This window comes from Vanacampus margaritifer, chromosome 12 (assembly GCF_051991255.1).
Source record: "Vanacampus margaritifer isolate UIUO_Vmar chromosome 12, RoL_Vmar_1.0, whole genome shotgun sequence".
NCBI classification, from domain to species: Eukaryota; Metazoa; Chordata; class Actinopteri; order Syngnathiformes; family Syngnathidae; genus Vanacampus; species Vanacampus margaritifer.
Window position 1 is genome coordinate 8146801 of NC_135443.1, and position 27591 is coordinate 8174391.

At 38.6% G+C, this 27591-nt stretch overlaps 2 protein-coding genes across 4 annotated transcripts in view; both read left to right on the forward strand.

The window, feature by feature from the left end:
• Positions 1 to 1447, forward strand: part of ttc27 (tetratricopeptide repeat domain 27) — a 33506-nt gene extending 32059 nt beyond the window's left edge. The window contains exons 19-20 of the mRNA XM_077582953.1: positions 626 to 726; positions 1109 to 1447. Of these exons, the coding sequence (XP_077439079.1) occupies positions 626 to 726; positions 1109 to 1237 (230 nt within the window). The 3' untranslated portion in view covers positions 1238 to 1447. The remainder of the gene's footprint in view (positions 1 to 625; positions 727 to 1108) is intronic.
• Positions 1448 to 7737: 6290 nt separating this feature from the next.
• ltbp1 (latent transforming growth factor beta binding protein 1) overlaps positions 7738 to 27591 on the forward strand; it is a 56488-nt gene continuing 36634 nt past the window's right edge. For all 3 annotated transcript variants that reach the window (XM_077582282.1, XM_077582283.1, XM_077582284.1), the window contains exons 1-7: positions 7738 to 8445; positions 10262 to 10332; positions 18852 to 19188; positions 22938 to 23086; positions 23581 to 23748; positions 26959 to 27165; positions 27273 to 27574. In XM_077582282.1, the coding sequence (XP_077438408.1) occupies positions 8078 to 8445; positions 10262 to 10332; positions 18852 to 19188; positions 22938 to 23086; positions 23581 to 23748; positions 26959 to 27165; positions 27273 to 27574 (1602 nt within the window). In that variant the 5' untranslated portion in view covers positions 7738 to 8077. The remainder of the gene's footprint in view (positions 8446 to 10261; positions 10333 to 18851; positions 19189 to 22937; positions 23087 to 23580; positions 23749 to 26958; positions 27166 to 27272; positions 27575 to 27591) is intronic.

The window sequence follows — 27591 nt, forward strand, 5'->3', positions numbered from 1 at the left end:
GGAACACTAATTATGTATGTTCCTTTTGGACCAAATGGAATTTAATTATATATATATTAGTAAATAATATTTATTTATTTATTCATGTTGGCAAAAACTGTGCAGTAGGGCGATTTTTTTTTTATTTTTTTTTTTGGTCCGCAAATTTTTTTTTTATGTAAAAATCATATAAAAGATATTAAGACAAATGAAACACTGTAATTATGCAAGTTACTTTTGGATAAAACAAAGTTTATTAAATTAGATATTTCATTTTTTTTTTTAAAGGTGCTAATGTATAAATTTAAATTATTAAAAAATTTGTATTAATCTTTTTTTTTTTTTTTTTTTTTTCTCGAGTGTAATGATCGAAATTGTAATTGATTTTGATTAATGAGCCCTACCTTCATGAAAATTGTTCACCTTCGAATGTGGTCAAATACAAATAGCATGTGGACTTGTTCTAAAAATAAAATAGCTCATCAGTTACGGGACACGGTTTTCCTACGAAGCTTGTAGAAAGTCAAATTATGTTTAGAGATTTACAGAAATAAAGTGTGCAGATTGATATTTATCTTGTTTCCTATCTTGTTCATTGTGGATAAAGTTGTGAGAAATCATTAGAACATGCCTTTTGTTTTCATAGTGAGCATCAGTTGCAGCAAGAAGAAAACAAATCCTGCAGAAGCTCTTCAAATGCTCTCCTCAGCGCACCTCAGCCTGAGGGGCGTGGCCACCAAAGCCAAGGTACAATCCACTCTTGTGCCGCACATGCTTTCGTGGATTCGATTTCAAGAAGAAAAAAAAAAAATTAAATAATCGTCGGGCAGCAGTGTTATTGCTACAAAGTTCTTCATTGTTTTAATATCACTACCATTGTGATTTCTTTAAATCATTTCATGACAAATGAGACCTTTCTACTGTTATGTTTTTAAATGTGCCTCAATTAGATTACAGAGCCTACAAGCCTACAATTTTAAGTGTGTATGTGAAAAAAATGTAGGATTACACATAGAAAAAATAAAATTAAAAAAAGGGTAAGTAATGTATATATAGTCGATCTAATTTTTAAAATCCTGTCGTAAGAACCTCAGAGGTGAATTGTTTCGTGTTTGTTGCAATCTTGCAGCAAATGCAAACGGACGCGTCTTCGGGTGAGATCCGTGCCGAGCTGCGAGATGATGTCGCTCTTCTCGAGCAACTTGTCACAGAGCTGCAAGAGCTGCGTGGAGAACTTCGTGGTGGCCAATCATCATGAATACCAATACTAAAGGAGGCTCTTCAAAAAAAAAAATAGTAATCAAATCTTGGATATGAATATTTTACAAATTATGTGTTAACAGCAACTACGAAATGCGGATTATGAATTTAAAGCCTTCACATTTATTGGTCATGTGCCTTGGATCTTTTTTTTTTTAATCTGTTGTCCAAAGTGACTTTTATTAAAGACATTAAACAATCTCTTGTCTATTATTGTTACCGGCTTTTCAATAACGCAAACATCTTTACCCGATAAAAATGCACGAAACTCTTCTCGCTGTTCATTTTCAACAAGAAAATGGTGAGTAATTCTGCGAGAGCTTAATTAATGGCAGCATCCATTCGTCTGTTAGGCCGTGTTGCCTTAGTACAGTAAGTAAATGTATTTTCACACCTAGGCTATTTTACAATGCTTTGTCACAGATGTGGGCTCTTATTTATCTTTCTTTTGGGCTTTTTTCCTCACTCAAATTTTTTTATGAATTTTTTTTTAACGAGATCATCATTGATTTTTATCAGTAATGATCGTGTATGACCGAACGCAGATCTTACGGGACTGGGAATTGAACCTGCACCGTGAGTGTACAAGGTAGCAAGCAGCATGGGTCATTACGCCACCAAGATGCCACAAGATGGGGATGAAGCACTACTTTTGTCTGAATGAAAAATCTCAATTCACTTCAGCATAGCTCTTTGCCACCAAGATGGCAACAAAATAACACTTTTATTGCTTTGGTGACAAAAATATTTTTCATTTGCATAGTGCAGAGCTCTGCAAGCTGCCTCTCTGGAACCATATGATGCTCTCTAGTCCCCCTCGTTTGGGTCCCAGTGGATCTCTTTAAAAAATAATAATAATAAATTAGTAGAAATGTATTTTTTTTTTACATATTTATTTGTATTTTTAAGCTAAAATATTCTTCAAATTAATGAATGATTTAGAATACAAAAATGAATAGAGTCCATTTTTTTAAGTGATCAGAAAAAGAGGACAGTTGTTGTTTTTTTAAATGATTTAAAGATGTCCAAAAAGTGACCCTAAAATGTTGAAAAAAATAAGAGGAAACGTAGAAATTTACCATAAAATTTTCATGAAATTGCCACCAAAAAAATGTCAGAGAATTGAATAAAAAAGTCAGAAAAGAAAATGTTCAAAAAGTTAAAAAAAATAAATAAATTAAAGGCAGAAATTACAGTAACATATTTTTTGAATTGCCAAAAAAGTGTAATTTAAAAATTTTAAAAGGCATAAAAGAACATGTTCAAAAAGTATGAAATGTAAATGTATTTTTTTAAAACAGAAAAAAAGTTTCAAAAGTTACCATAAAATGTCCAAAAACAAGTCAAAAAATTATTATTTTTTAAAAAACAGAAAAGAAAATGTTTAATAAGTAACTGTCTAAAAACAAAAAAATAAATCCCCAAAATTACCATAAAATCTTCACAAAATCGCCACAAATGTCAGAAAATAAAAAAAGAAAAGAAAAAGAATTTGGCAGAAAAAATGTCAAAAAATAGCCATAAAATGTCCAAAAAAAGGAAGAAAAAGAGAGGAAGAAAATGACAATAATATGTTTATAAAATTGCCAATAATATAAGAAATTTATCAGAAAGTCACAAAAGTCTACAAATTTATGAAAAATTATAAAAAATCCAAAAACGGAAGAGGAAAGGTAGAAGAAAATGAAGGTCAAAGTATTGGATGCTGCATATTTTCTAGTGAGCTCTTGACTAATACAAACGCAACGTTTCCTTCATCACAATCTTCAAATGTTTTGCGGCTTCATACAGATTTTTCCTTGATTTGACCTCAAATGTCTCTTTTGACAGGAACGTCTAAGCTGCAAGGCCGTGTGACTTCCTCCGAATTACCGGTATTTTGACCCGAGGCCGGCGTGCGTGCCGGCAAAAAGTGCGTGTGCCTCGAGTGGCCGGCCAAGAACCCGTCTGCATCCCTCCGGGGAACGAGCCTGTTGCTGCATCTTCGATTGGGCATCAGCGAGCTTTTTGACGTGAAAAGCGGCTTCCTCCTCGTGTTGTTTCTTCAGCCTCAAGTTGGCGTCCGCAGCGTTCTGCAAAGCCACACTCAGCGTCTGATTTCGATCCATGAGTCGCAGCTGTTTGCTCAAAGCGTCCTCAAGCTCCCGCCCGTGTTTCTCAAAGATGCTCCTCTGCTTCTGGAGGGCGTCGACAGCCCGGCCGGCCCGCTCCTCTAAAACCCGACATCTTTCTTCCTCCTCTTTGAGAGCCTTCTGGAGTCGCGTCTGACTCCTGCTACTTTCCAGCTCACATTCTCGGAGTTTGTCCACCATGTTGCCGAGATCGGCGGCGACCGCTCGATTCTCAAAGACGAGGTCGTCGTTCTTCGCCGCCAGTTCTCGACAGCGCTCCGAGAGGGAGTGGTACCGAGACGTGACCTTGCGGTATTCCGTCTCCGAAGCTTTGTATTTGGCGCTGGTGCAAGCGTTCTCCACCCTCAGCGAGTGAATGTGGTTCTGCAGGCCGTCGGAGGCCGCGAGGGCTTCTTTTTGCTCGTAACTCAAGACGGCTATTGCTTTGACATGCGTCTCACGTTGCAAACGCATCTTCAAAACGTGCTCCTGTTCATTCCTTAGCGAGACTCTCAAACGCTTCTCAGCAGCGAGACTGCGCTCTAAAGCCGCGGCGGTCTCGGAGAGCTTCTCGCTTTGCGACTTCTCAGCGAGCCCCCGATCGGCCCCCGCGAGTTCTTCGAGAGGGCGAAGATCCCGTCGCAGCTCTTCTCTCTCAGAGGCCAGTTGGCTGACTTTCTCCTGCAGGGTGGAAACAGTCGCCCCCTTAGCCTCAATATCCTGTCGAAGAGTCTGACTCTCGAAGAGCAAGGATGTAATTTGGCCGTCTTTTTCCACACTTTCTTCCTGCATCTCGGTCACCTGATCCTTCAGTTTCCGGACCTGATCACATGTTACTCTTTCCAGCTCGGCTATTTCCTTTTTGTGTTGATGAAAAGTCGCCTCCAAATCCTTCCTAAGCGTCTCCATTGCCTTCTTGTCTTTTTCCCGTTTGGCTGCCATTTTCCGCAGTTTTCCCGTCACCTTTGCGTAGCCGCGCTGTTGCCTTTCGAGCATCTTACCGAGGTTCTCCACGTGTTTGGTCACGAGCGCCATCTCGACACGAAGACCGTCCTTCTCGGCTTTCTCGTTCTTCAGGGTTCTCACGAGCGTAGCGTTCGATTTTCGCTCTTGTCTTAAAGATTTCCTCAGCAGATATTTATCGTGTCGTTCCTTCTCGAGAGCCTGGCAAAAAGTCGATTTTGCTTTCCTCTCCGCCTCGAGGGCTTCCTCGTGCCAAGATTTCTCCGTTTGGTCATGTTTCACGCTGGGGCGAGTGGGTGAGTCTTTGGAGCTGGAGGAAGCTAACGGCTTTTCAATAGTTTCAATTTCCTCTGGGATGTCTTCTTCGGAGGAGGAGGAGGAGGAATCTCCCACGCTATCACTGTTGAACTCCTTTTTTGAATCACCTCTATGCATTTTTCCAATCCTCACGTCACACAGTTGAATAAATGTGTCAGCGCTACGCTGGCTTTTTGATTTGCTAACATCTAAGAAAGAGACCTTTTTTTTCCCCAGACGAGTCACAAAAAGATAACAAGACAAACTGCAAATTTCAGACGGACCTACAATTCACACCGTACGACAGTTTAAACATAAATACTATATAATGATGTCAAAAATGATATCATATAGAGACTTTGAAATGAGGTATGACAGGTACAACCTATTTAACTCATCCACTCCCAGCCATTTTCACTGAAGTAACCCCCTTCGCTCCCAGCAGTTTTACTGGATTTTGATTTTGCAAGGTCCGCAGAATATTGTGTTCGATTGCTATAAAAACACGGAACATACCAAAAGAAAGATTAGAATCTCTTCTTTCATCAGGAAAAAAAGTAGAAGAAGTAAGAAAATGAATTGTGAGGTGTATGGGGCCATACCCTCTAATCACAATCAATCAAATGTTACAAAACTGGATGGTGCAGTGCAGATGAATAACGACCCTCAAAGCGCGCCCAAGAACCTCAAGACTTTTTGAAAGCACACAAATTGATTTATTCCTTTCCAAACAACAGCAAGACCCACACAGCAAGCTTCTACTGTGAGGAAAACTTAAGGGCTGCGAACATCAGGAAGTCCAAATACCTTTGAAGCACTGAAAATGACAATACTTCATATCAAATGGCTACGATGAGACTTTCATGACGGAAAAATCACTTATGGGCTGCCGTAACTCAGGCTCATCAATCAGCCAATTTCAAGAAAAACGAGACAGAGAGCACCGCGGGTCACCAATTTTGTTCACGTTCTGAAAAACCATTAATGTTCTGAACTGTTATTAACTCATTCACTGCCATTGACGGCTATAGACGTCAAAAATTCATTTGAACTATTGCTATTAGAGTTTAACATTTTTTCCACTTTTGTTAATAAGAGTATGAAAATCTAGAAAAAAAATTATTGTACATTTAGAACAGATATAAAATTTGTGATTAATTGTGAGTTAACTATTGAAGTCATGCAGTTAATTACCATCCCAAATTTCAATCGCCTGACACTATTTAAAGCAAAGAAAAAGATGATTAAAAATTAGGGGCATCAGGCACATTTTATATATGTTCTAAATGTACAATAAAAAATATATAGAGTTTTGTTAACAAAAGTGTGTGTGTGTGTGGGGGGGGGGGGGGGATTAACTAATAGAAATAGGTTCAAATGAATTTTTGACGTATATAGCCGTCAATGGCAGTGAATGAGTTACTAAACATTTAGAAGACTGGATTATTTTATTTTCTTGTATTTTAATACTTGAACCCCCCCCCCCTTTTTTTTGCATACTCCTCCTCCAGCAGCCCCCACATATACTTGGAACAATCCGCACTGTGGTACCGCGCCACAGGGTGGCGCCTCCTTGGTTTTGTTGGTCATATGCAGCACTTTTTCATTTTAGTTCTTATGCGGATGTGGATTGTGGATTTTGTACGATTATTGTGTAGGCGCCGAGAAGCCCACTGTTTTTTTTTTTTTTTTTGGTGTTCCTTTTAATAAAGTGAGCCTGTGGACTTCCAGTATGTTTGTTGCTCTCCGGTTCTTGCTGTTCAGCTGCGTCGTCCACGGCCAATCAGCCACCGCGCCTTACAAACCGAGAGAGCTGTAAATAGTTATATAACTAAACGGAGTAACCAGTTAACCAAACCTTCATCAGTGCGTTTGTAGGAATTTTCTCACAGGTACAGTTTGTTTATTTAGCCAAACATCATGGCTAGCCTTGCTGTCTAGCGTTAGCGCTACGGTGCGCTATCCATTTCCCCTCCAAAACAACACATACTAATGTCTGAATTTATTCCACATATAGTTTAGAATCAGTAAAATAGACTCATTACCTGTACAAATAATTTAATTAATTGGCCATTTTGGCCAATTAATTAAGTACACCAAGAATTCTCTCCCCTCCGCCCACCAGGGGCGGCGGCCATCTTGGCCAATTGATTAGGTACACCAAGGATTCTCGCCACTCCGCTCGCCCAGGGCGGCGGCCATCTTGGCCAATTAATCAGGTACGCCAAGGACTCTCTCCCCCTCGCCCACCCGGGTCGGCGGCCATCTTGGCCAATTGATTAGGTACGCCCAGGATTCTCGCCACTCTGCTCGCTCAGGGCGGCGGCCATTTTGGCCAATTGATTAGGTACGCCAAGGACTCTCTCCCCCTCGCCCACCCGGGTCGGCGGCCATCTTGGCCAATTGATTAGGTACGGCAAGGACTCTCTCCCCCTCGCCCACCTGGCTTGGCGGCCATCTTGGCCATTTGACTACTATTAAAATTACTACAACTACAAGCACTACTTATATTAGTACAAGTACTACTTACTACTACTACTACAAGTACTTGCTACTACTATACTACTACTACTATTGCTACAAGTACTACATACATGCATCTTTCCACCTTGCAAGAGTCAGCAGTCCCATTCAAAATTTCCGCGGGAATTTTTCTAGTTATATAATATTGTCTTCTTCACACATTCAAATTGCCCACCCGGTGATGTGACATGTTGAATTTATTTTATATATATTTTTAGCGAAAGTAAAACAGTGACTCCAACTATCGGATACAACTTTCTTGTTTGTTTTTAACATGGAAACTAATAACGCAGCTGATTGTGATGAAATACCTAATGTGGGATCCGGTATGGCCAATGAGTGTCTAGTGATTGTAGCCCAAGTAGAAGTCAGACAGAATTCCCACATTCTTCACATGCGGATGTTTGTTGAGCACAAAGGTGTCAGGGTGGGCCAGTCTGGTGCGCAGGTGTGCGGGGTGAGCCTATTTCGCTCAGGGGTCCCCTGACACAGATCGGAGGAACTCCCAGCTCATGTAAGTTGCGGTGCGTGTGCACAGACTCCCCCTCATGACGTCACTTCTGGAGGCAGGCTGCTGCTGCTGCTGGGCTGGCAGCCTTCTGCTCCATCAAGAAACTTTCCTGGACTTGTGGAGCTCCTCGGACGTAGTGGCCACGACCAGCTGCGAGCAGAACCAGAAGGACAGCGCGGTCACTTTTATTTGAACTATTCGGTGCTAATGTTATTGTAGTTGAAGTTGTCATAGTGACGTCAGCTATATTTAAGGTCAAAGATAGATATATTGTTTTCATTTAAAGGATTTAACTATACGGAGTTCGAGGACTACAAGAATATAATCAACCCAACTGGCCTCTTTTCATAGAAAAATCTCATTTACCGGAGCCGAGCCCCCATTTAAAAACTTTTTTTTTCTCCCCCAACTTTGGATTTATAACAACGCGGACATGGTTTGGATTAGGGGCCTTTTACTTTCATTTGGTTTCCTTCTCTCACCATTATGTTTGTCAGCTGGGGCACAACAGAGCGGCGTCAGGAAGCTGTTCGTGCTCCAACCCGGACCCGGACCAGGTCCCGGTCCAGGTCCCGGCTCGGCGGGAGCGAACCGAGGGGATGGGATGCGAGTCAGCTCCATTTCATCGCGTCACGGCGCGTCGGGGCTTCCGCACACTTACAACGTCGAACTCACCGCCAAGTTGGGCGGCCAGGTCCGAACCCGCCGGATGGGGAAGCAAGTCTCGACGGCCCAGGAGTCCATTGTTCGGCACGGCGCTCCGGAGCAGAACCAGCACAGGCAGCTTCTCAAGCAGTCTGGGTAAGAGTAGACGCTCTGTCGGACGACATGGGTGCGAAATATGGCGACCTCGTTCACTTTTAAAAGTCATTTCTTCTTATTGTTTATGTCAATGAAAAGTGTGCTCATGCCTACTGACCTACACACGGTTTGGTGCTGGCTGGTTGAATATTAATTCAATGACTGTAGATACAAACGAATGGTAATTCTGAAAATCACAGGCAGACTATTTTTATTCTGAAAATCAACTATACAAATATATGTAAAAAAAAAAAAAAAAAAAAATACAATAAAAAAAAAACATAACAAAACCATAAATGCCTGTTTCTTGTGGTACCCAACTTAAGTAAAAAAATAACTTTGTATACTTATCTCGGTAACGAGGGTTTAAATGATGAGGGTTCGAATCCTGGTATGGATGAAAAATAAATTGCTGGTGATTGTAATGTCTTAACTCTAAAACAGTTGGGTTACAAATAACCCAATTATGGGTCAAAAAGGGTTCGTCAGCTACCAATTTTTTTATTTGTACGAAACAACCACATTTGTTGGTCTTATATAAAATAAAATAAAAAGAGGAGTGGTCAGTTCTTTTATGGCCCATATTTGAGTTATTTTTGACCCAAATGTCTTCATCACTTTTGAGTGTGACACAATCATAAAAAGCGCAATTGGAGGAAATGTGAAATATGCGATAAAACATATCTCGGGGGTTGTGTTGTCACTAAATTCAATCTAAGCCAAACACATCTGTAATAACACGGATTCATTGTGGGATTGGAAATCATCCAGAAACAGTTTGTATCTCGATTCGTCATGACCTTTGATGGGCCTTACTGTAGAAAAGAAAAGAAAAAAAAAAGGGTCTGCCAAATTTTCATTCAAGCTCTGCGTGATGAGTCACAACGTGCTACTACCACACGCACGCACGCACACGCACGCACACGCACAACATCATCATGGAGGCTTCTAGATGGGCGAGCAACACCAGAAGTTTGCAATTCACAATGTCGACAGTCTTTAGAGGCAAACTTCAATTTCAGAAGTTTGAAAAAGTTGATGTTGCTTCTATGCAGTTATTCAAAGTCAGAAAAAGCAATTCCTTCTTTTTTTTAAGCGGTATCAAGCTGACGAGAAAAAAAATCATCCATCTAAAATCATTTTTAAAGAAAGATGTGAATAGTGTTTTAGAATCCACTTCTTACTTATTAACCTTGGAGAACCCAAGAACCCTTTTCTTCTTTGGAAAATTATGAATTATTCATTAAATGACTGCTATAAATTCACTGAACACCAAAATATATGTTTTTTCAATTTTTTTTTTTTTCAATTTTTTTTTTTTCAATTTATTCCCTAATTTAGGATTAGGGCGAAATTTGACCCTTTGGGATTTAGGGGTATCGTTTCGAAAAATCAGAATAACAAAAACTGTCAGTAAACTATTTAGAATTTAAGAAAATAATCAATTAGCTACATTGAACAATATATTTTTTTTTGTTTTATTTGTTGCATTTTAGCCATCTTGTCACCACCACTCTGGCTCATGTAAGTGCAATATTCATCCACTAGATGGCCCCATGCAGGGGTCTGAAGTGGCACTCTGGACTTTTGAAGTTAAATTTATAAAAAAAAAGAAGGTCTTTGTTATTTGAGTAGCAGAATTTATAGGGGTCAAATTTGACCCCGTGGTTTCTCCAGGGTTAAAATGACTCCCAATGTTCGCTATCAGGTGGTCTGACAAAAGTTAGTAGCTACGACTGCCCCAGGCTAACGAAAGCAAGGTCCGGCAACCGTTTATAAAGTTACATAGTTGTCTTTTCTGTTTTTGTTTTTGCAGTGTGAACGTCTGCGGAGGCCAATGCTGCCACGGATGGAGTCAAACTCAAGGATCGCAGCGGTGCACAAAGCGTAAGTAACCTCAAGCATTCCTTGCTCGAGCAGTCTCGGGATGGGCGCGGTGAAGCAATCGATAAATGAGTCGACAAATCTTATTGCTCATGTAGAATTGGATCGATCTACGGGTCATAGTGATGCGATGAGATTCTATTTGCTCGTTGCGCCATCTTCAGCTCTGGAGGCGTCCGCCGCTTGGCGGTAAGCGGCAAAATGCATCGTAATACATCAGGGCTCTCTCGTCATGACATCGTTGTGCATTTTTGGCGGGCCTGTAATCAGCGTAGGACACAATAATAGCATAAACTGTCGGTGACAAAGTGCATGCGGTTTAGTGTGATGTGACTCAGTGTTTGGTTTGGCTCGGGGATGAAGTGATATTGGGAACTCCAATCAGCTGAGCACTTAAAGGATGGAGAGGCGCTCCTTGTTTATACAGCCACAGGAAGCACTACGCAAACGTCTGGACGATGACCAGTAGGGAACATTCCTCAGTGTCATACTGTACCTTAAACCCATGGCCTGACATTTCTATTTGAGAGATACTAACGCTGTGAACGAATGCGAGTACACATGTACTGTATAAAAAAAAAAAATGGATCTGTTGAATGACCTGTCATGCCTGATAAAGATAAAAACATTTGAAATGATGGTCACTGGCTGAAAAATGTGTTAAATACCTCGTACCTGTTATTTATTAGGGGTGGGAATCTTTGAATGTCTCACGATTCGATCCCGATTTTTGGGCGTGCGATTCGATTCGGAATCGATTTTTGATTCAAAATGATTTGTTTGACAATGATTTTTGCTCCAATTTATAGATGTTCAAGGAATCGTAATGATCTACTCCAGTCTGACTCGCTAATGCTAATTAGCGCTCCACTTAATCACTCTTTTATCACTCAAAAGAACGGCTCCACGCTGCAAAAAAACCCAACTTTTATTGGAATAACTTGATCGCGACTTTTTCCTTCTACTCTCTAATGTGGCTACGACTTAACAGTGTATCAGACCGTGTGGAACCACACTGCCCTTAAGTGGCCAAATTGGGTACAACATGAACAACGCTCCCAATAAAGGCACACACAAACAAAAGGAAGACAGTATAAAATGATTTAATCAAATCGATTTTGGGACATTTAAAATTGATTCTGAATCGTACTAAATGAGAATCGCGATTCTTATGAGAATCTATTTTTTGGCACACCCCCTATTATTTATATACAGTATATACAATTAAATCTTATTTAGCCTATATGTACAGTATGTCAGCTTTCAGTTAAAATGACTTCATACAATTGTAGAATTTGACTAATCCAGCTGTGGATAAATGATTAAGAAAAATTTGAACAAACTCTCAAGTCAGTTCCTGAATGGCAGAGCAGGCTAGCTGTTTGTCAAATCTGCTTAAATGTGCTTGCGAGGCACGGTAGCCGGCTGGGGTAGACAAAACATAATTGTGACTTACTTGAATGACAAGGTCACAAGTATGCAGGAAAATAGAAATGAAAGTCTGCTCCCCTGCAAAGTCAATTTGACAATGTGGCCTTTCACATTTTCGTTCGCAGCTGTGGGACAAAATTGGAGCAAAAAAAAAGGAAAGAAAATTAAGAGGAATCTAGTATATAGAATAAGTAGCTTACAAAAAGTAGGGCCTGACCAAAAAAAACGGGAAAGCCGATTTAATCATCAGAAATGTGGTCTTTTAAAATCAATCGATTTTTAACCATTTTCCACACATTAGTTCATTACAACCCCCAACAAAAATCTCTTAAGTCCTGTACAACAGTCAAATGCTCTGCCTGTAATTCATATCTTTATTGTTGTGTTTAGGACCCCCCCCCCACACACATTTTTTTTTTTATTATACAATACATTAAATTAATCAGATAATTAATCGGTTCTCAGAATTTTGTTCTGCCAAATAGCAGAATCAGCTTCTAAATATCCATATCACAGTCAGTCCCATCAGGTTTTATGTTGGCGTGCAGGCAGAGGTGCTCCAAAAAAAAAGTCATGTATTTAACAAAAACAAAAAGGCAAACAAGCTATGTTCCAAAACACAAAATCCAAAACAAAGTAACAAACACGCAAGGAACGAGACGTGGCAAGGACACGACATATTGACGATCAACCAACAAGGAATGAAAGAAAGCTGCAAACCAAATACACACACTAACAAGACAATGAGAGACACCTGGACAAGACATATGTGACTGGGGAGTTGAGTGGATGACACAAGGGACCGGGATGACAAACACAGGTGGACATGATAAAACTTGATGAGACAGTGATAAAGGAATGGAAAACATGACAAAATCCAACTAAACCAAACCAAACAAAAAACAGATCATGACAGATCAGGCCCAATACATAAGGAAAAAACAACACAATAATAATTTTAAAAAAAATAAAAGAGATTGGCTATTAAAGTTGAAAGAACTTCATTTTAACTCATTCACTGCCATTGACGGCTATAGACGTCAAAAATTCATTTTAACCATTTCTATTAGTTCAACATTTTTTCCACTTTTGCTAACAAGAGTATAAAAACCTAGAATTTTTTTTTTTATTAATTTATTTTATTTTTAATTATTTAATTAATTAAAATTAAAACATTTAATTGCCTGATGACGTAAGTTTTAATAATCTTTTCTTTTTTTTTTAAATAATCTTTTTTCAAAAAAGAAAAGATTATAAAAAATTAGGACGTCAGGCGATTAAATTTTTTAAATTGTAATTAATCGCATGACTTCAATAGTTAACTTATGATTAATCACAAATTTGATATCTGGTCTAAATGTACAATATTTTCCCCCCTAGGTTTTCATACTTTTATTAACCGAAGTGGGGGAAAAAAAGTTAAACTAATAGAAATAATTTAAATGAATTTTTGACGTCTATAACCGTCAATGGCAGTAAATGAGTTAAAGGAGCCTGAACATTTTTTGAAACGGGTCGCCATCCACATAGAAGACATTGTTTCTTGCTCGCTTTGCATTCTTGCGATTATGTTTACGTTGCACTGGCATCTTATTGTCTGTTTTCGGTGACTTCCCGCGGCAGCATTACGACCCCACTTCGACTCTTACCTGCCATACATGTGTGTGTGTGTGTGTGTGTGTGTGGACGCTCACGCTTCTTAAAACGATTCCGGAAAACTTTTTCAAGTGAAAAACAAAAAGCTGGGCTTTGTTAGCGTGTGGACATTACCTAAGACCGACATGCAATGTTGCATAGCAGTTCCCCTCGAACATTGCTGACCTTTTACCGTGTGCAAATTCAGTCCGTTTTTTTCGCTCCCTGAGGGTTGGCCATTAGAGCGCCTGGCAAAATGCTTGCTTGCTGAACTACTTTTTCCACTTTTCCTTGAGGGCCAAGCATATTAGAGCTCATTATAGAATTACGTAAGCAGCGCAGACACCACAGAGCTGTGTGCAGGTATCAAAAATGTACTGGGCTAGCATGTCCGTCCAATCTCTTTAACCCGTTCACTGCCATTGACGGCTATAGACGTCAAAAATTCATTTGAACTTTTTTTTCGCATTTTTTTCCACTTTTGTTAACAAGAGTATGAAAACCTAGAACAATTTTTTATTGTACATTTAGAACAGATATAAAATTTGTGATTCATTTTGAGTTTAAATAATTAAGTAATTAAACCAAAAAGAAAATATTAATAAAAAATTTGAGGCGTCAGATGATTCAATTTTTTTTATTGTAATTAATCGCATGACTTCAATAGTTAACTCATGACTAATGACAAATTTTATATCTGGTCTAAATGTACAATATTTTTTCTCCTAGGTTTTCATACTCTTGTTAACAAAAGTGGAAAAATAATGTTAAACTAATAGAAATAGTTAAAATAAATTTTTGACGTCTATAGCCGTCAATGGCAATAAATGAGTTAAAGGAGCCACGGTATTTAACAAACAGGTTGCAGTCTGTTTCATGTTTGAACAGCACTGAAATCAAATATTAAGCCTTAATGTTCCATTAATATAACATTCTTCCATGTTTAATGTGTAAATCCTAACCCTAAGTAGAATGTTTTGTTGAATATTCCCATAAAAAAAATTGATGTTTAAAAATAGATTCGGCCGCATGTCAAATCGATTCGAGAATTACGCGCTGTAATATCGCGATATATTGCCAAATCGATTTTTTTCTAACACCCCTAATATATATATATATATATATATACCTGGATTCTGTAAAGGTACTATATGTAGCATGTCCGAGCCACATACAAGGTCAAAGCAGGCCGTTGCAGCTGCTCATAATGTCTGGGCAATTTTCTCGCACCCACTTGGGAATTTTACAGCATTACAACAAGGTGACACAAAGAAACTCATTATGTCCAAATGTTTCTGCTCCCGAATGGGATCGCTTCCACCGAGCGCAACCGCACACTGACTCACTCATTCAGACAAGCATGTTATTTTTTTTTTCAGACCCCCTAACAGACCTTAGTGAGGGTGGGTGGGGTGCGCACCACATGCCAGACCCTGCATAGTTTGATCAAAAGGGTGAGAACATCAACCATGACTGATCTCTTTTCCTCTTCCTGCCCAACAAGGAGATTACAGTACTTAGTCGGTCGAGCTCATTGTCACAGAACAAACCTCTTATGTTGCCTACGCCAGTCTGACAAAGAGGGAGAAAATGATTTGCGGAACAGATGGCAACGTCGGTGTCGGGCACGAGGCGGGTGAATGAAATGAAAACTATTTACGCTTGTCTGGAAAGAAAACGAAAAAAAAAAAAAGTTACCCTAAGTGGAAGGTTTGTGCTATTTCAAACCCGCTAACATAATTCGGCTCCCAGTGGGAAAAGACATCAGTGATGTCATCATTTGGCAGTCACGCTCTGGCTCGACCTGTGAGAGGTGTGCCCACAAAATATTGTGTTCTAATAGCTGTTAAATTATGGAACCCACCAAAAGGATTAAAAAAAATCAGGAAAAAAAAAAGTAATTAGCATTAAGAAATTAGCATTAGAATATAGCTAAGTTTAATCGTTATTCACAAACCTGTTAAAAACACTGGGAAAAAGAGCTTGCTGCAACATGGCCCTGTCTGGTCTCTTATACTCTGCTGCCACCTGCTGGCCGTTTTTATTATTATTATAATAACTACCATTGCTTTAAGCGACCTCTTTAGATCAAAAGCTGCATCAAATGATCAAATTGGATCAAATTGCACAACTTCAAGGGCATTCCACTTTACTGATCAACTTGGGAATGGTTTAGGCAAGGTCATGCTGTAAAAAATAATCATCTATGAGAATAGGAGAACCATAACACCATTATTTTTGGCTGAATGACTTGACAATATAATGTAATGCATCCTTGGATTTGTATGGAAAGCAGTCATGTATCCTCACCAAAATGTGCAACCCAAGACCACATCCTGGCATTTGGACTGTTCTGGGCAATGTGCCGACTTTGGATTTAAACAGCACATGTTCTGCGAATGTTGATATTTCAAGTCCACGAGAATGCAAGTACAGACAAGAATCCACACACTGTAAAAAATTTTTTAAAAAAAACACAACCCCAACCTTTGGCCACACTCAAGGAGAGTTGCGACTACAGTACAATGTGGCCATGTCAAAAGTAAAGTTTATCCGGCAACTGTGTAGCTAATTCTGTTATGGTGTCCCACAAGTCTAATAAGCGATATATTGTTTTGATATTGGAGAAACGTGAGCTGGTGAAATACTGAAATGATGATAAGTATTCCCAATCTTATCATATGATTTTTATTGATTTGTCCAGATAAGATCATTAACTCATTCACTGCCATTGACGACTATAGACGTCAAAAATGAATGTGAACTATTTCTATATATTTAACAATTTTTCATTTCATTTCATTTTTTATGAAAACCTATATTTTTTTTTTAAATTGTAATTAATCACATGACTTTACTAGTTAACTAACGATTAATCACAAATTTTATATCTGTTCTAAATTTACCCCCCAAATTTTTTCTAGGTTTTCATACTCTTGATAGCAAAAGTGTTTTTTTTTGTTTTTAACTAATAGAGATAGTTGAAATGAATTTTTGACGTCTATAGCCGTCAATGGCAGTGAATGAGTTAATAACAGATTCTCATTTGCAATACCGACCTAGCAGAGCTCCATTTAAAAGGATTCAGTTAGCTTGAAGCATTATGCGCATTCTCTGCATCCATCCTATAACAACGTCGGCCATTTCAGTGACACAGGGAAGCTGGAGATGATGTCATCTGGCTTTGACTAGTCGACTACACTGGATTGGTCAATCACAAACTGAACCCAAACTGTCAACCAAGTAGAACACTAGCAGTAATCGCAGCCTTCCAATCAACTATACTTTGACACTATTGGATAAGCCAATCACATGCACATTCATACGGTGACCGTGGGAACTGAACCACCGACGTCATCCGTGACTCCAGAAGTTTCCCATTCACTAATGATGAGGGGGATTGTTATGACACATTTTGTTTTCATTCTCTGTGTTTATAATAATTACGGAGGGTAAAATATGATTCCCTCTTGATCGTCGACTATTGTGGAGGGGGGAGTGGATGGAACTAATTTATTAACTCTTTGACTGCCAGACGTTTTCAGAAACGGGATGTCGCCAGTGCCAGCCGATTTAAGCATTTTGACTGATCTTTCAAGGTCCACAGAAAATGTTGTGTTTGGACTATGGAAACACACATACTACCAAATGAAAGATTGAACTCTCCTCTTTCATCAGAAAAAAATCGATTGCCCGTTTCGCGTGCAGACGTTACACTTTCTTGACGGCCTTTTTTTCCGGGGAAATAGCAAGTAGCAGACTGTACACACTCCTCCGATGAATATGCATTGGACTCGGGGCACTCTTCGTCGTCCGATTGAACGTCCGCCTGAGCGTGCTCGGTTGTGCTCCGCGTTTTCCGGTGTTAGCATCGCTAGCCCGTGAACCTTTATGACGTCGTCATTGTCAGTAAGGTGGGGGCTTTAGGACCCAGATGCGGGAAGGCAGAGCAAGGAGGCAGAGGTGCAGTCTAAAAAGAGGTTTTAATTTCTAATCAAAAAAAGCTAACTTCAAAGAACAAAATAAACTGAACTAACAAAACATGAAGCTAAACATGACAAAACAACTTAGGCAAAACTAACAACATGACATGGATCCTGATAAGGCAAAAAAGGTCAACGTGACGTGGCGAAAGACTTACGACAGTGGCAACAATGAACCGACACAGACAGGGGGGAGACAACCGACTAAATACACCAACACTAATGACATAACAAGACACACCTGGCTGAGGGCACTGATTGGATCACACATGAGGGTAATGGGGAAAGGTGGACACAATCAGGGATCAGGGTTGACAAAGACACCAAACAAGGAAGGGCAAGTGACCTGAAACGAGAGGAGTCAGACTTTTCACAATAAAACAGGAAATGACAAGACAAGGGGAAAACACAAGCTAAACATGACAGGGAGTAAACAAGACTGAAAATAAACATGACAGTCATAGCCGCCGCGTCAGCGCTTCCAACTTCGGCGTCAACCTCGGAGTCACCATCATCATCATCATCATCGATGATGATCATCGTCGTCATCAATGTGCTCTTTAGCGTTGGTCAATGCCTTTCGTCTTTGAAAAAAAATTCCCAAGTGTGAGCTGCTTGCAACCGGTCGCCATTGTTCGCTTCTTCAGCCATCTAGCTCCGCCTCACGTCTTCTACTGCCGCGTCCATGCTTCCAACCTCGGAGTCACCATCATCATCATCGATGATGATCATCGTCGTCATCAATGTGCTCTTTAGCGTTGGTCGATGCTTTTCGTCTTTGAAAAAAACTGGTCGAGCGTGAGCTGCTTGCAACCGGTCGCCATGTTCTCTTCCCTTCCCCAGCCATTGTCCCCTCTCGCCCCGCCTCACGTCTTCTACTGACGCCTACCCAATCTTGTCAAAAGAGAGTCATTGCTGCCATCTAGGGGCCACAAATAGTCATTAGGCTAACTAGATCTGCTTGAAACTTTCACCACAGCTGGGCAAGGCTTTCCTCTACCCGTTTCCCCCCCCAAAAAAAAAAAAAATTGGAGAACGTCTTTTAACGTCCTTGGCGGCCCTCCGTAGGTTTTTACTAAACGTCATTTAACGTTTTTGGCAGTCAAAGAGTTAAATTTCCCTCTTGAGCAACTACATGCCTTCATATTAAAAATGCATGAGAAAATTCAGAAGACGAGAATTTGTGTCAATGCTTAACTCTCTCAAAACTTTTTCCGAGACAATTTGGTAGTAGCGTGAGGCTAATGGTCAAGTCAACTATTTTCTAGAAGTAAAATGGCAAGTCAAAAATACTGAGCAAAAGATCTCCGGCCCAAGATTGGTAGGAAGCACGTGAACCCGAACCACCAGTTGTGTAATTTATTTTACAATCTAATCATATTTAATAATGAAGCCATATGTGCACGTCCGTATGTCCTCATCACCACGTGTCTGTACTTTTCTCTTCTCATCTGTCTGGATTTTGTATTGCAGCAAACTGCCTCCCTCAGTGCCAAAACGGAGGAATGTGCCTCAGGCCTCAGCTCTGCGTCTGCAAGCCTGGCTCGAGCGGCAAGGCATGTGAGCAGATGACTATGCCCACACACACCCACCCAGCGCAGCCTGGGAAAGGGCCGAGCCACGGTCACAGCGGCGGTCACGTGAACGGACACAACGCAGGACCGCAGAGGCCCATACCTCAAAAAGTGGCTCTCAATGCTTATGATCTGCCCCCGCCTCAAGCAGACAACATTGCCCAGATGAAACTGACTGTCAAACCTTCGCCACAGCTCGTCAGGCCGCACTATATTCAACAACACATCCAGCAGCAGTAAGTACTATTTTTGTTTTTTTTGTATGTAAATCGCATTTTATTTGGATCGCAGTGAATTTTTGAGATTTTAATTTGACCCTAAAATTGTGTCTTTCAATTTGTATGTCAATACGACCTGATTTCCCATTTATTTATTATTCATTTCTTCTATTTGAGCATCATTTGAGCTGCAGATGGCAGCATTGTGCATTTTAGGGCGGAGCTTCTTTAAAGCCCTGCCTGCTCTCCGCCTGCAGCAATATTATTATTATTATCGAGATTGTAGCTTGCGGCGGTGTGTGACTTGTATCGTCATGTAATATTTTGGTTACCTCAATAAGCTACGCAAAAGGAGCAAAAACATTACGAACACCTGTTTGACACATTACAGTTCTTTTTTTTTTTTTTTTTTTTCTGAAGAGCTCAGTATTGTTCATTCGGTAATTTTACCGATTTGACATGTCATCATCATTGCTGTCTCTCTTTTTTTTATATATATAATTTTTTAAATATTTTTTTTTATTTTGCTTAATTTACCAGGATCCTGTTCTTTCATATGACAACAATAGCCACCAATCTCATCTTTTGCAAAGCAGTCCCCTGAGAAGGATCATAGCAAAAGTTACTCTTTCCATCTTAAATATTTCATAGACAATGTCTATCCTTTTTTTTTTTTTTTTTACTATTGTTTTTTCCCCCTGCTTTGAACCATTTTGTAGTTCTGGCTTTTTTGCATGCAATATAAAAATATTTGTCTTTAGACTTAAAGGCAGGCATTTATTTTGTTTATGCAAATGAAAGAATGTTCCTATCTAAAGTTGCTTACTTATATTTTTCCCCTACAGCACAGCCCAAAGACTTGCAAAATTTTGGCAATTACACTTTAACCCTGGAGAACCCATGGGGTCAAATTTGGCCCCTATAAATTCTGCTACTCAAATAACAAAGACCTTCTTTTTTTTTCTTTTTTTTTTACAAATTTAACTTCAAAAGTCCAGAGTGCCACTTCTGACCCCTGCATGGGGCCATCTAGTGGATGAATATTGCACTTACATGAGCCAGAGTGGTGGTGACAAGATGGCTAAAATGCAACAAATAAAACAAAAAAAATGATATTTTTCAATGTAGCTGTGTATTTGATTGATTATTTTCTTAAATTCTAAATAGTTTACTGACAGTTTTTGTCATTCTGATTTTTCGAAATGATACCCCTAAATCCCAAAGGGTCAAATTTCGCCCTAATCCTAAATTAGGGAATAAATTGAAAAAAAAAACATTGGAAAAAACATATATTTTGGTGTTCAGTGAACTTATAGCAGTCATTTAATGTATAATTCATAATTTTCCAAAGAAGAAAAGGGTTCTTGGGTTCTCCAGGAATAAGGAACCAAAAATTGTGAAGTTGGTCTCCCTTTTGCAGCTCACAGCTTGATGTGACTTTGGAAATTTCTGTCTATTTACGCAGAAGAACATTTGTGAGGTCAGACATAACTGATCCTAGACATGAGGGCCTGGCTCAAAAATCTCTGTTCTGTTTCATCCCAAAGGTCGGACGGAGTTGCCTTCAGGGCTCACTAGTCTCTGAATACCAAACTAATCGCAGCATGTCTTGTGGCCGCCCTTGCTTTGTGCGCTCGTTACAACTCAAACATCACTGACCTCGCTTTCAAGAAAATCCCTTTGGGAAATATCTTTGGAGTGGCGCTCTTTCTGCCGGGGTCCACATTTAATGGTTTGATGCTGATACACTTCAGCTGTAGCATTTGACCCTTTCCGTCGTCTAGCCATTACAATAGAATGAACCTGTCGTCCATGATTTATAGGGATTTATAGTCACATTCCAGCCCTGCAAAACACATAGCCAACTACAGTGCCATTTATCTGTCAGTGCAATGGTTCATCCTCTTATGGAGAACATTTAGTAGCCTACTGACTTGATCCTGTCATTATTTTTCCTTCTAATATTTGCTATATTATCTTTGACTCACCGCGTGAGAATGGTTACATTTCATCTGAACTTTTTTTTTTTCCCCATTACACAGTATATGCAAAATCATCACAGCGTGCCAGACTATAAAAAAAATAAAATAAATAAATAAATCATTTAAAAAAACAGTCTCATAGCTGTATAGTAATTTATCATTAGTTGTCAGCATAAATTACTTTCTGAAATTGCAGCTACGCCCTCAAGTCCGACGCCAAATTCCACTGCATAATTTGGAGAGAAAAAAAAGAAAAGAATAAAGGGACATAATGTTGAGAGTGACGGAGAGCTCATTAAAACGCTGTAAATAGTATAGTGCTTCGTTCTCATTATCTGAGGTTATTCACAAGAATATAAACTAGAGCAGAATGAACTATGATTCTCTGTCTATGACTGTCTTTGACATAATATAATTACCGGGTTCAGAGAAACGAAAACGGTCTCCATAGAAGATGCAATAATACCCCGCATTGGGCCGAAACCGTGTCCCTCTAAAATCATCACTTTTCAGAAGAGGCCCAAAAAAATGCCATAAATTGTCATTGCATCATCAAAAAAAAGCAAACAATTTTCAACACTTTGCACTGGCCAATAATTCGTACAAACAACACTCCCGACCGTCTTCCTTTTGGACCGAAATGTTGGTCAGTGTTTTTGCTGATCCGGTTATTGCGCACCACCAATTTATTTGAAAACATTCCTGATGCATCACAAGACATGAATGAATGGCGACCTTTCAGAAAATGTCCCATTTTTAAACAATTGAAAACAAGGCAGAAGTGCTTCCTGTTTAACATCAAATTTGAACCAGTCGAACCCAGCTGTGACCCTTACCTTTTAAATAAAATACATGCAGACTTGAGTTTTCTTAAATCCAAACAGATAGTGTTGATGTGACCCTACTGGACTCCTTACAAGTATGACCCGGGACAAACCTCTCAAAGACACAAGCAGTTTTTTAACCCTGGAGAACCCAAGAACCCTTTTCTTCTTTAGAAAATTATGAATTATACATTAAATGACTGCTATAAGTTCACTGAACACCAAAATATGTTTTTTCAATTTTAACCCTTTTTTTTTTGTAACTAGCTCAGAGTTGCTAATTTATCAAAAAATATATAAAAAACATACTCCTAGGCATTCTGCAACATGATATGAAATAGATTAACAAAAAAAACCCCACAATTTTACCATCTGATGGTTTGCTGAGAAGATGGTTTTGTTTGGATTGATTTCCAGCTCAACAAAACAGCATGTTGCCAGCCATCTTGTCACCACCACTCTGGCTCATGTAAGTGCAATATTCATCCACTAGATGGCCCCATGCAGGGGTCAGAACTGGCACTCTGGACTTTTGAAGTTAAATTTGTAAAAAAAAAAAGAAAAAAAAAAGGTCTTTGTTATTTGAGTAGCAGAATTTATAGGGGCCAAATTTGACCCCGTGGGTTCTCCAGGGTTAAAAATAAAAATTAAAATAAAATACGTATGAATGAATGAATGAATGGGGAGTAGATTAAAAAAAAAAGAATGATAAAAAAAAAAAAAGTGCCTCACAGTCAACAGACTTCCGAGTCAGGCCCTGTGTTGGTGAGGTTTTTATCTGGGTACTCCAGTTTCCTTCCACACTCCTGTTATAAATACAGTAATTATTTTTCTATATAATCATTTTGAACTTTTCCTTATAGTTAGTTTTTATTTCTTTTTAGAGCTGTCAAACGATTACATTTTTTAATCGCATGAATAACATCTTTTTTTATATTTTGTTTTCTCTGTTTCCCTCCAGAATCCGGTCTATGCCCATGCACCCTGGCCAGCAATATGTCATAAAGCCGAAATATTACCATACCCACACCACCCACACACAGACGACACACATCAAACCTCAACTTGAAAGGCCAATCCCTCTATCAGTGGCACACAACCCGATACACGGTGAGTCCTTATACTGAATAGCTTTTTTTTTTTTTTCAATAGATGGATTATGTGCTGCTTTAAAAAAAAAAAAAGTTTAATTTAGTTTTTAAAATAATCCATTCATAAAAACATGAGTGAGGAGTTTACGGCAGGGTCAAACCCTGAAGAAATATTCTTGGTAGTTATCAAAGAAGTCCATTTGAATCTTGCGTTGATCATAGATCTAAAAAAAATCATGTTCAGAACGTTCAAGTTTGTCAAATTTGGTTGTAATGTGCTGATGTTAAAATGGTAAAACATTGTAGTCCAAATTATAATAAAAAAGGGGTTGACATCTCATGTAATTAGCTATCTTAAAATGAACAGATTCTTAATTTGCATTAAATGCAAATTACATGTATTTTTGTTATTTGACCTGAACGTTAACTTTATAAATGCTTGAACGGAATGAACTTTCTGTGTATCAAAGAAACCTAATCACTGCCCCTCTTTTTTGGTTTTCTGTGTGGCAGTGGGCAACCACACAGGAAGGATCAAGGTTGTGTTCACTCCCACCATCTGCAAATTTACCTGCATGGGAGGCAGATGTCACAACAACTGCCAGCAGGGAAATACGACAACCATCATCAGTGAAAACGGCCACGCCACCGATACCCTAACAGCGCCCAACTTCAGGATCGGTGAGTCATTCTAGTTTGTCATTTAAACCTTACAAATTTACTTTTCTGTGAGTCATTGCAAGCGATTACTATGTATTTTATAATGAATATAAATATACAGTGACCACCTCGCTACTTCGCGGTTCACTTATTGCGGATTTTTATTTGAGTCCATAACTCATATATTGCGAGACTTACCTTGGGTTGTACATCGATATGTCGCGGGTTTTAATCTCTGGAAAACGAGGTACAACCCCCTTTATTATTGATAGTGAGTACCCCATCAAATTCTTTATTTATGCTGCTATATTTGTCCTTTTTTTATAATACTGTATATGAGTAAACAAAAACAACTCTTTCTTTCATTCAACACAATCTATTACATTTTATATTTTTTATATAGAATATTTGGTAAATCAAGAAACCCCAAAAAATGAAGAAAAAACATATTTAAATTTTTCTTAGCAAGTCAGTGTCCCATCATTGGTGAGTTATTTTTAGAACAGACCCCAACAATTATTATTATTATTTTTATTTTATTTTATTTTATTTTATTTTATTTTATTTTATTTTATTTTATTATTTTTATTTTATTATTATTATTATTATTATTATTATTATTATTATTATTATTATTATTATTATTGTTAGTGTTCGTTAGAGCTAATACTGTGTCCATATATCTCTAGTTCTCGCTCATATTTTAACCCCAAGTTGGCAATGAAAAGCAGTTAGATCGCTGACCAAGTCCATTGTTGATGCGCTCCTCATTATTATTATTATTATTATTATTATTATTATTATTATTATTATTATTATTAGTGTTCATTAGAGCTAATACTGTATCCATATATCTTTAGTTCTCGCTCATATTTTAACCCCAAGTTGGCAATGAAAAGCAGTTAGATCGCTGACCAAGTCCATTGTTGATACGCTCCTCATTATTATTATTATTATTATTATTATTATTATTATTATTATTATTATTAGTGTTCATTAGAGCTAATACTGTGTCCATATATCTCTAGTTCTCGCTCATATTTTAACCCCAAGTTGGCAATGAAAAGCAGTTAGATCGCTGACCAAGTCCATTGTTGATGCGCTCCTCATTATTATTATTATTATTATTATTATTATTATTATTATTATTATTATTAGTGTTCATTAGAGCTAATACTGTATCCATATATCTTTAGTTCTCGCTCATATTTTAACCCCAAGTTGGCAATGAAAAGCAGTTAGATTGCTGACCAAGTCCATTGTTGATACGCTCCTCATTATTATTATTATTATTATTATTATTATTATTATTAGTGTTCATTAGAGCTAATACTGTGTCCATATATCTCTAGTTCTCGCTCATATTTTAACCCCAAATTGGCAATGAAAAGCAGTTAGATCGCTGACCAAGTCCATTGTTGATACGCTCCTCATTATTATTATTATTATTATTATTATTATTATTATTATTATTATTATTGTTAGTGTTCATTAGAGCTAATACTGTGTCCATATATCTCTAGTTCTCGCTCATATTTGAATCCCAAGTTGGCAATGAAAAGCAGTTAGATCGCTGACCAAGTCCATTGTTGATGCGCTCCTCATTATTATTATTATTATTATTATTATTATTATTATTATTATTATTATTAGTGTTCATTAGAGCTAATACTGTATCCATATATCTTTAGTTCTCGCTCATATTTTAACCCCAAGTTGGCAATGAAAAGCAGTTAGATTGCTGACCAAGTCCATTGTTGATACGCTCCTCATTATTATTATTATTATTATTATTATTATTATTATTAGTGTTCATTAGAGCTAATACTGTGTCCATATATCTCTAGTTCTCGCTCATATTTTAACCCCAAATTGGCAATGAAAAGCAGTTAGATCGCTGACCAAGTCCATTGTTGATACGCTCCTCATTATTATTATTATTATTATTATTATTATTATTATTATTATTATTATTGTTAGTGTTCATTAGAGCTAATACTGTGTCCATATATCTCTAGTTCTCGCTCATATTTGAATCCCAAGTTGGCAATGAAAAGCAGTTAGATCGCTGACCAAGTCCATTGTTGATGCGCTCCTCATTATTATTATTATTATTATTATTATTAGTGTTCATTAGAGCTAATACTGTGTCCATACATCTCTAGTTCTCGCTCATATTTTAACCCCAAATTGGCAATGAAAATCAGTTAGATCACTGACCAAGTCCATTGTTGATACGCTCCTCATAAACTTTTGCAAATGTTTTGGTTTGCATATTTGGCTGCCTTAAGTGTGTGGAGTGAGCAGGCTGTAGTCTCATGCACTTGTCCAGGCTTGCTTCATTCCTTCTGCCTTCTTCTCTCGCTTCCCTTTCTTCCGTGCGTGTGTGTAAAAGCGTGCACGTCTGAGCCACAGGACTGGGAAAGATGAAAGCTTATTTGGTCAAGGCCTGTTGCAAAGAGTCAAGAGACAATAAATAACTCCTTTCTTGTTGATCCTGCTTAGGTGATGAGAGAGGTCAGAAGGGAAGAGTGTTGACACACTGTTTAGCTAATTAGTATACTGTAAATATCAGGCCAATGAGATAATGTTGGAAGACAAATTAAAACAAAATTGAAGTGAATGTGAAAGCATAAATTTATAGAAAAAAATAGCTGGAAAGACTAAAACCACTTTGCAAATCAAACTTTGTTGACAGAAAGTAATCCACTACTTGATGAACAATTTGTGAGTGTAATTTCCATTGATTATGATTCAGCCATTTGGTCTGCTGCACATGTGCACGTTTCAAATTAATTGAAGGCAATTAAACTTCAACAAGGTTGTGTGTTTATTTTTTTTATTTTTTTTTATTTTTTTTCTTGAGAGAGAGCTCGGTATTGTTCATTCGGTAATCTGAACCGATTCGACATCATCATTGCTCTCTCTCTCTTTTTTTTCCTCTTTTTCTTTTTTTTTTGTATATGCGTGAGTATGTGCACGTGCGGATGTACTCATTAATTCACCTAAAACCTATTAAAAATCCCATACCGTTCACCTAAACCGAATACTTCAGAATCCAGCTAGAGTCATGAGGTTGTCAGGAGACCCGAGGAAGGATCAAAGAAATGAAAGTGAGAGGTGGAGACACGATCTCACAACAAACCCTAATTAACAATGAAAAGAATATAGGCTGTTGTTGAAGCCATTCCAAAGCGTAGTGGTGCTCATAAAGTTTGTTTTTCTCATCAGTGGTGTGTCACCTGCCTTGTATAAATGGCGGCAAGTGCAGTGCCAGGGACAAATGTCAGTGCCCTCCAAACTTCACTGGAAAGTTCTGCCAGATTCCAGTTCAAAACGGACACCATCAACCCCAGCAGACGTCGGGCAGCTACAGTCAAACCCAGGTCCATTCCACACACACGTTGCCTCTGACCTACAGCAATGGGCAGAGTACTGGTGAGTGCTAAACTTTGCCATGTCTTCATTTTCATATGATCAAATAATCCTCCTTTATATCATAGTTGTATCATACTAATTGTGCCTTGTAACTTTTCTATGACCAGTATTCAGCCCCAACATCGTAAACATCCACATCAAACATCCTCCCGAGGCATCCGTGGAGGTCCACCAGGTATCTCAGCTGGACAACCAACACAGTAACGGACAAAATCAGAGAGGTCCCCAGTCAGGATCCTCTTCGTCCTCCAGCTACAGCTTTCGTCACACGGAAAGCCGTCAGAATGTCCAGCACCACGGCTACAACCTCGTCTATCCGGGCCAGCATGCGGACCAGATTGCTCAGTACCAGCCCGTCTCTTCCAAGAGCACGTTGGGCCGCTGCTTCCAAGAAACTGTTGGTAGTCAGGTAAGCAGATATGCAAT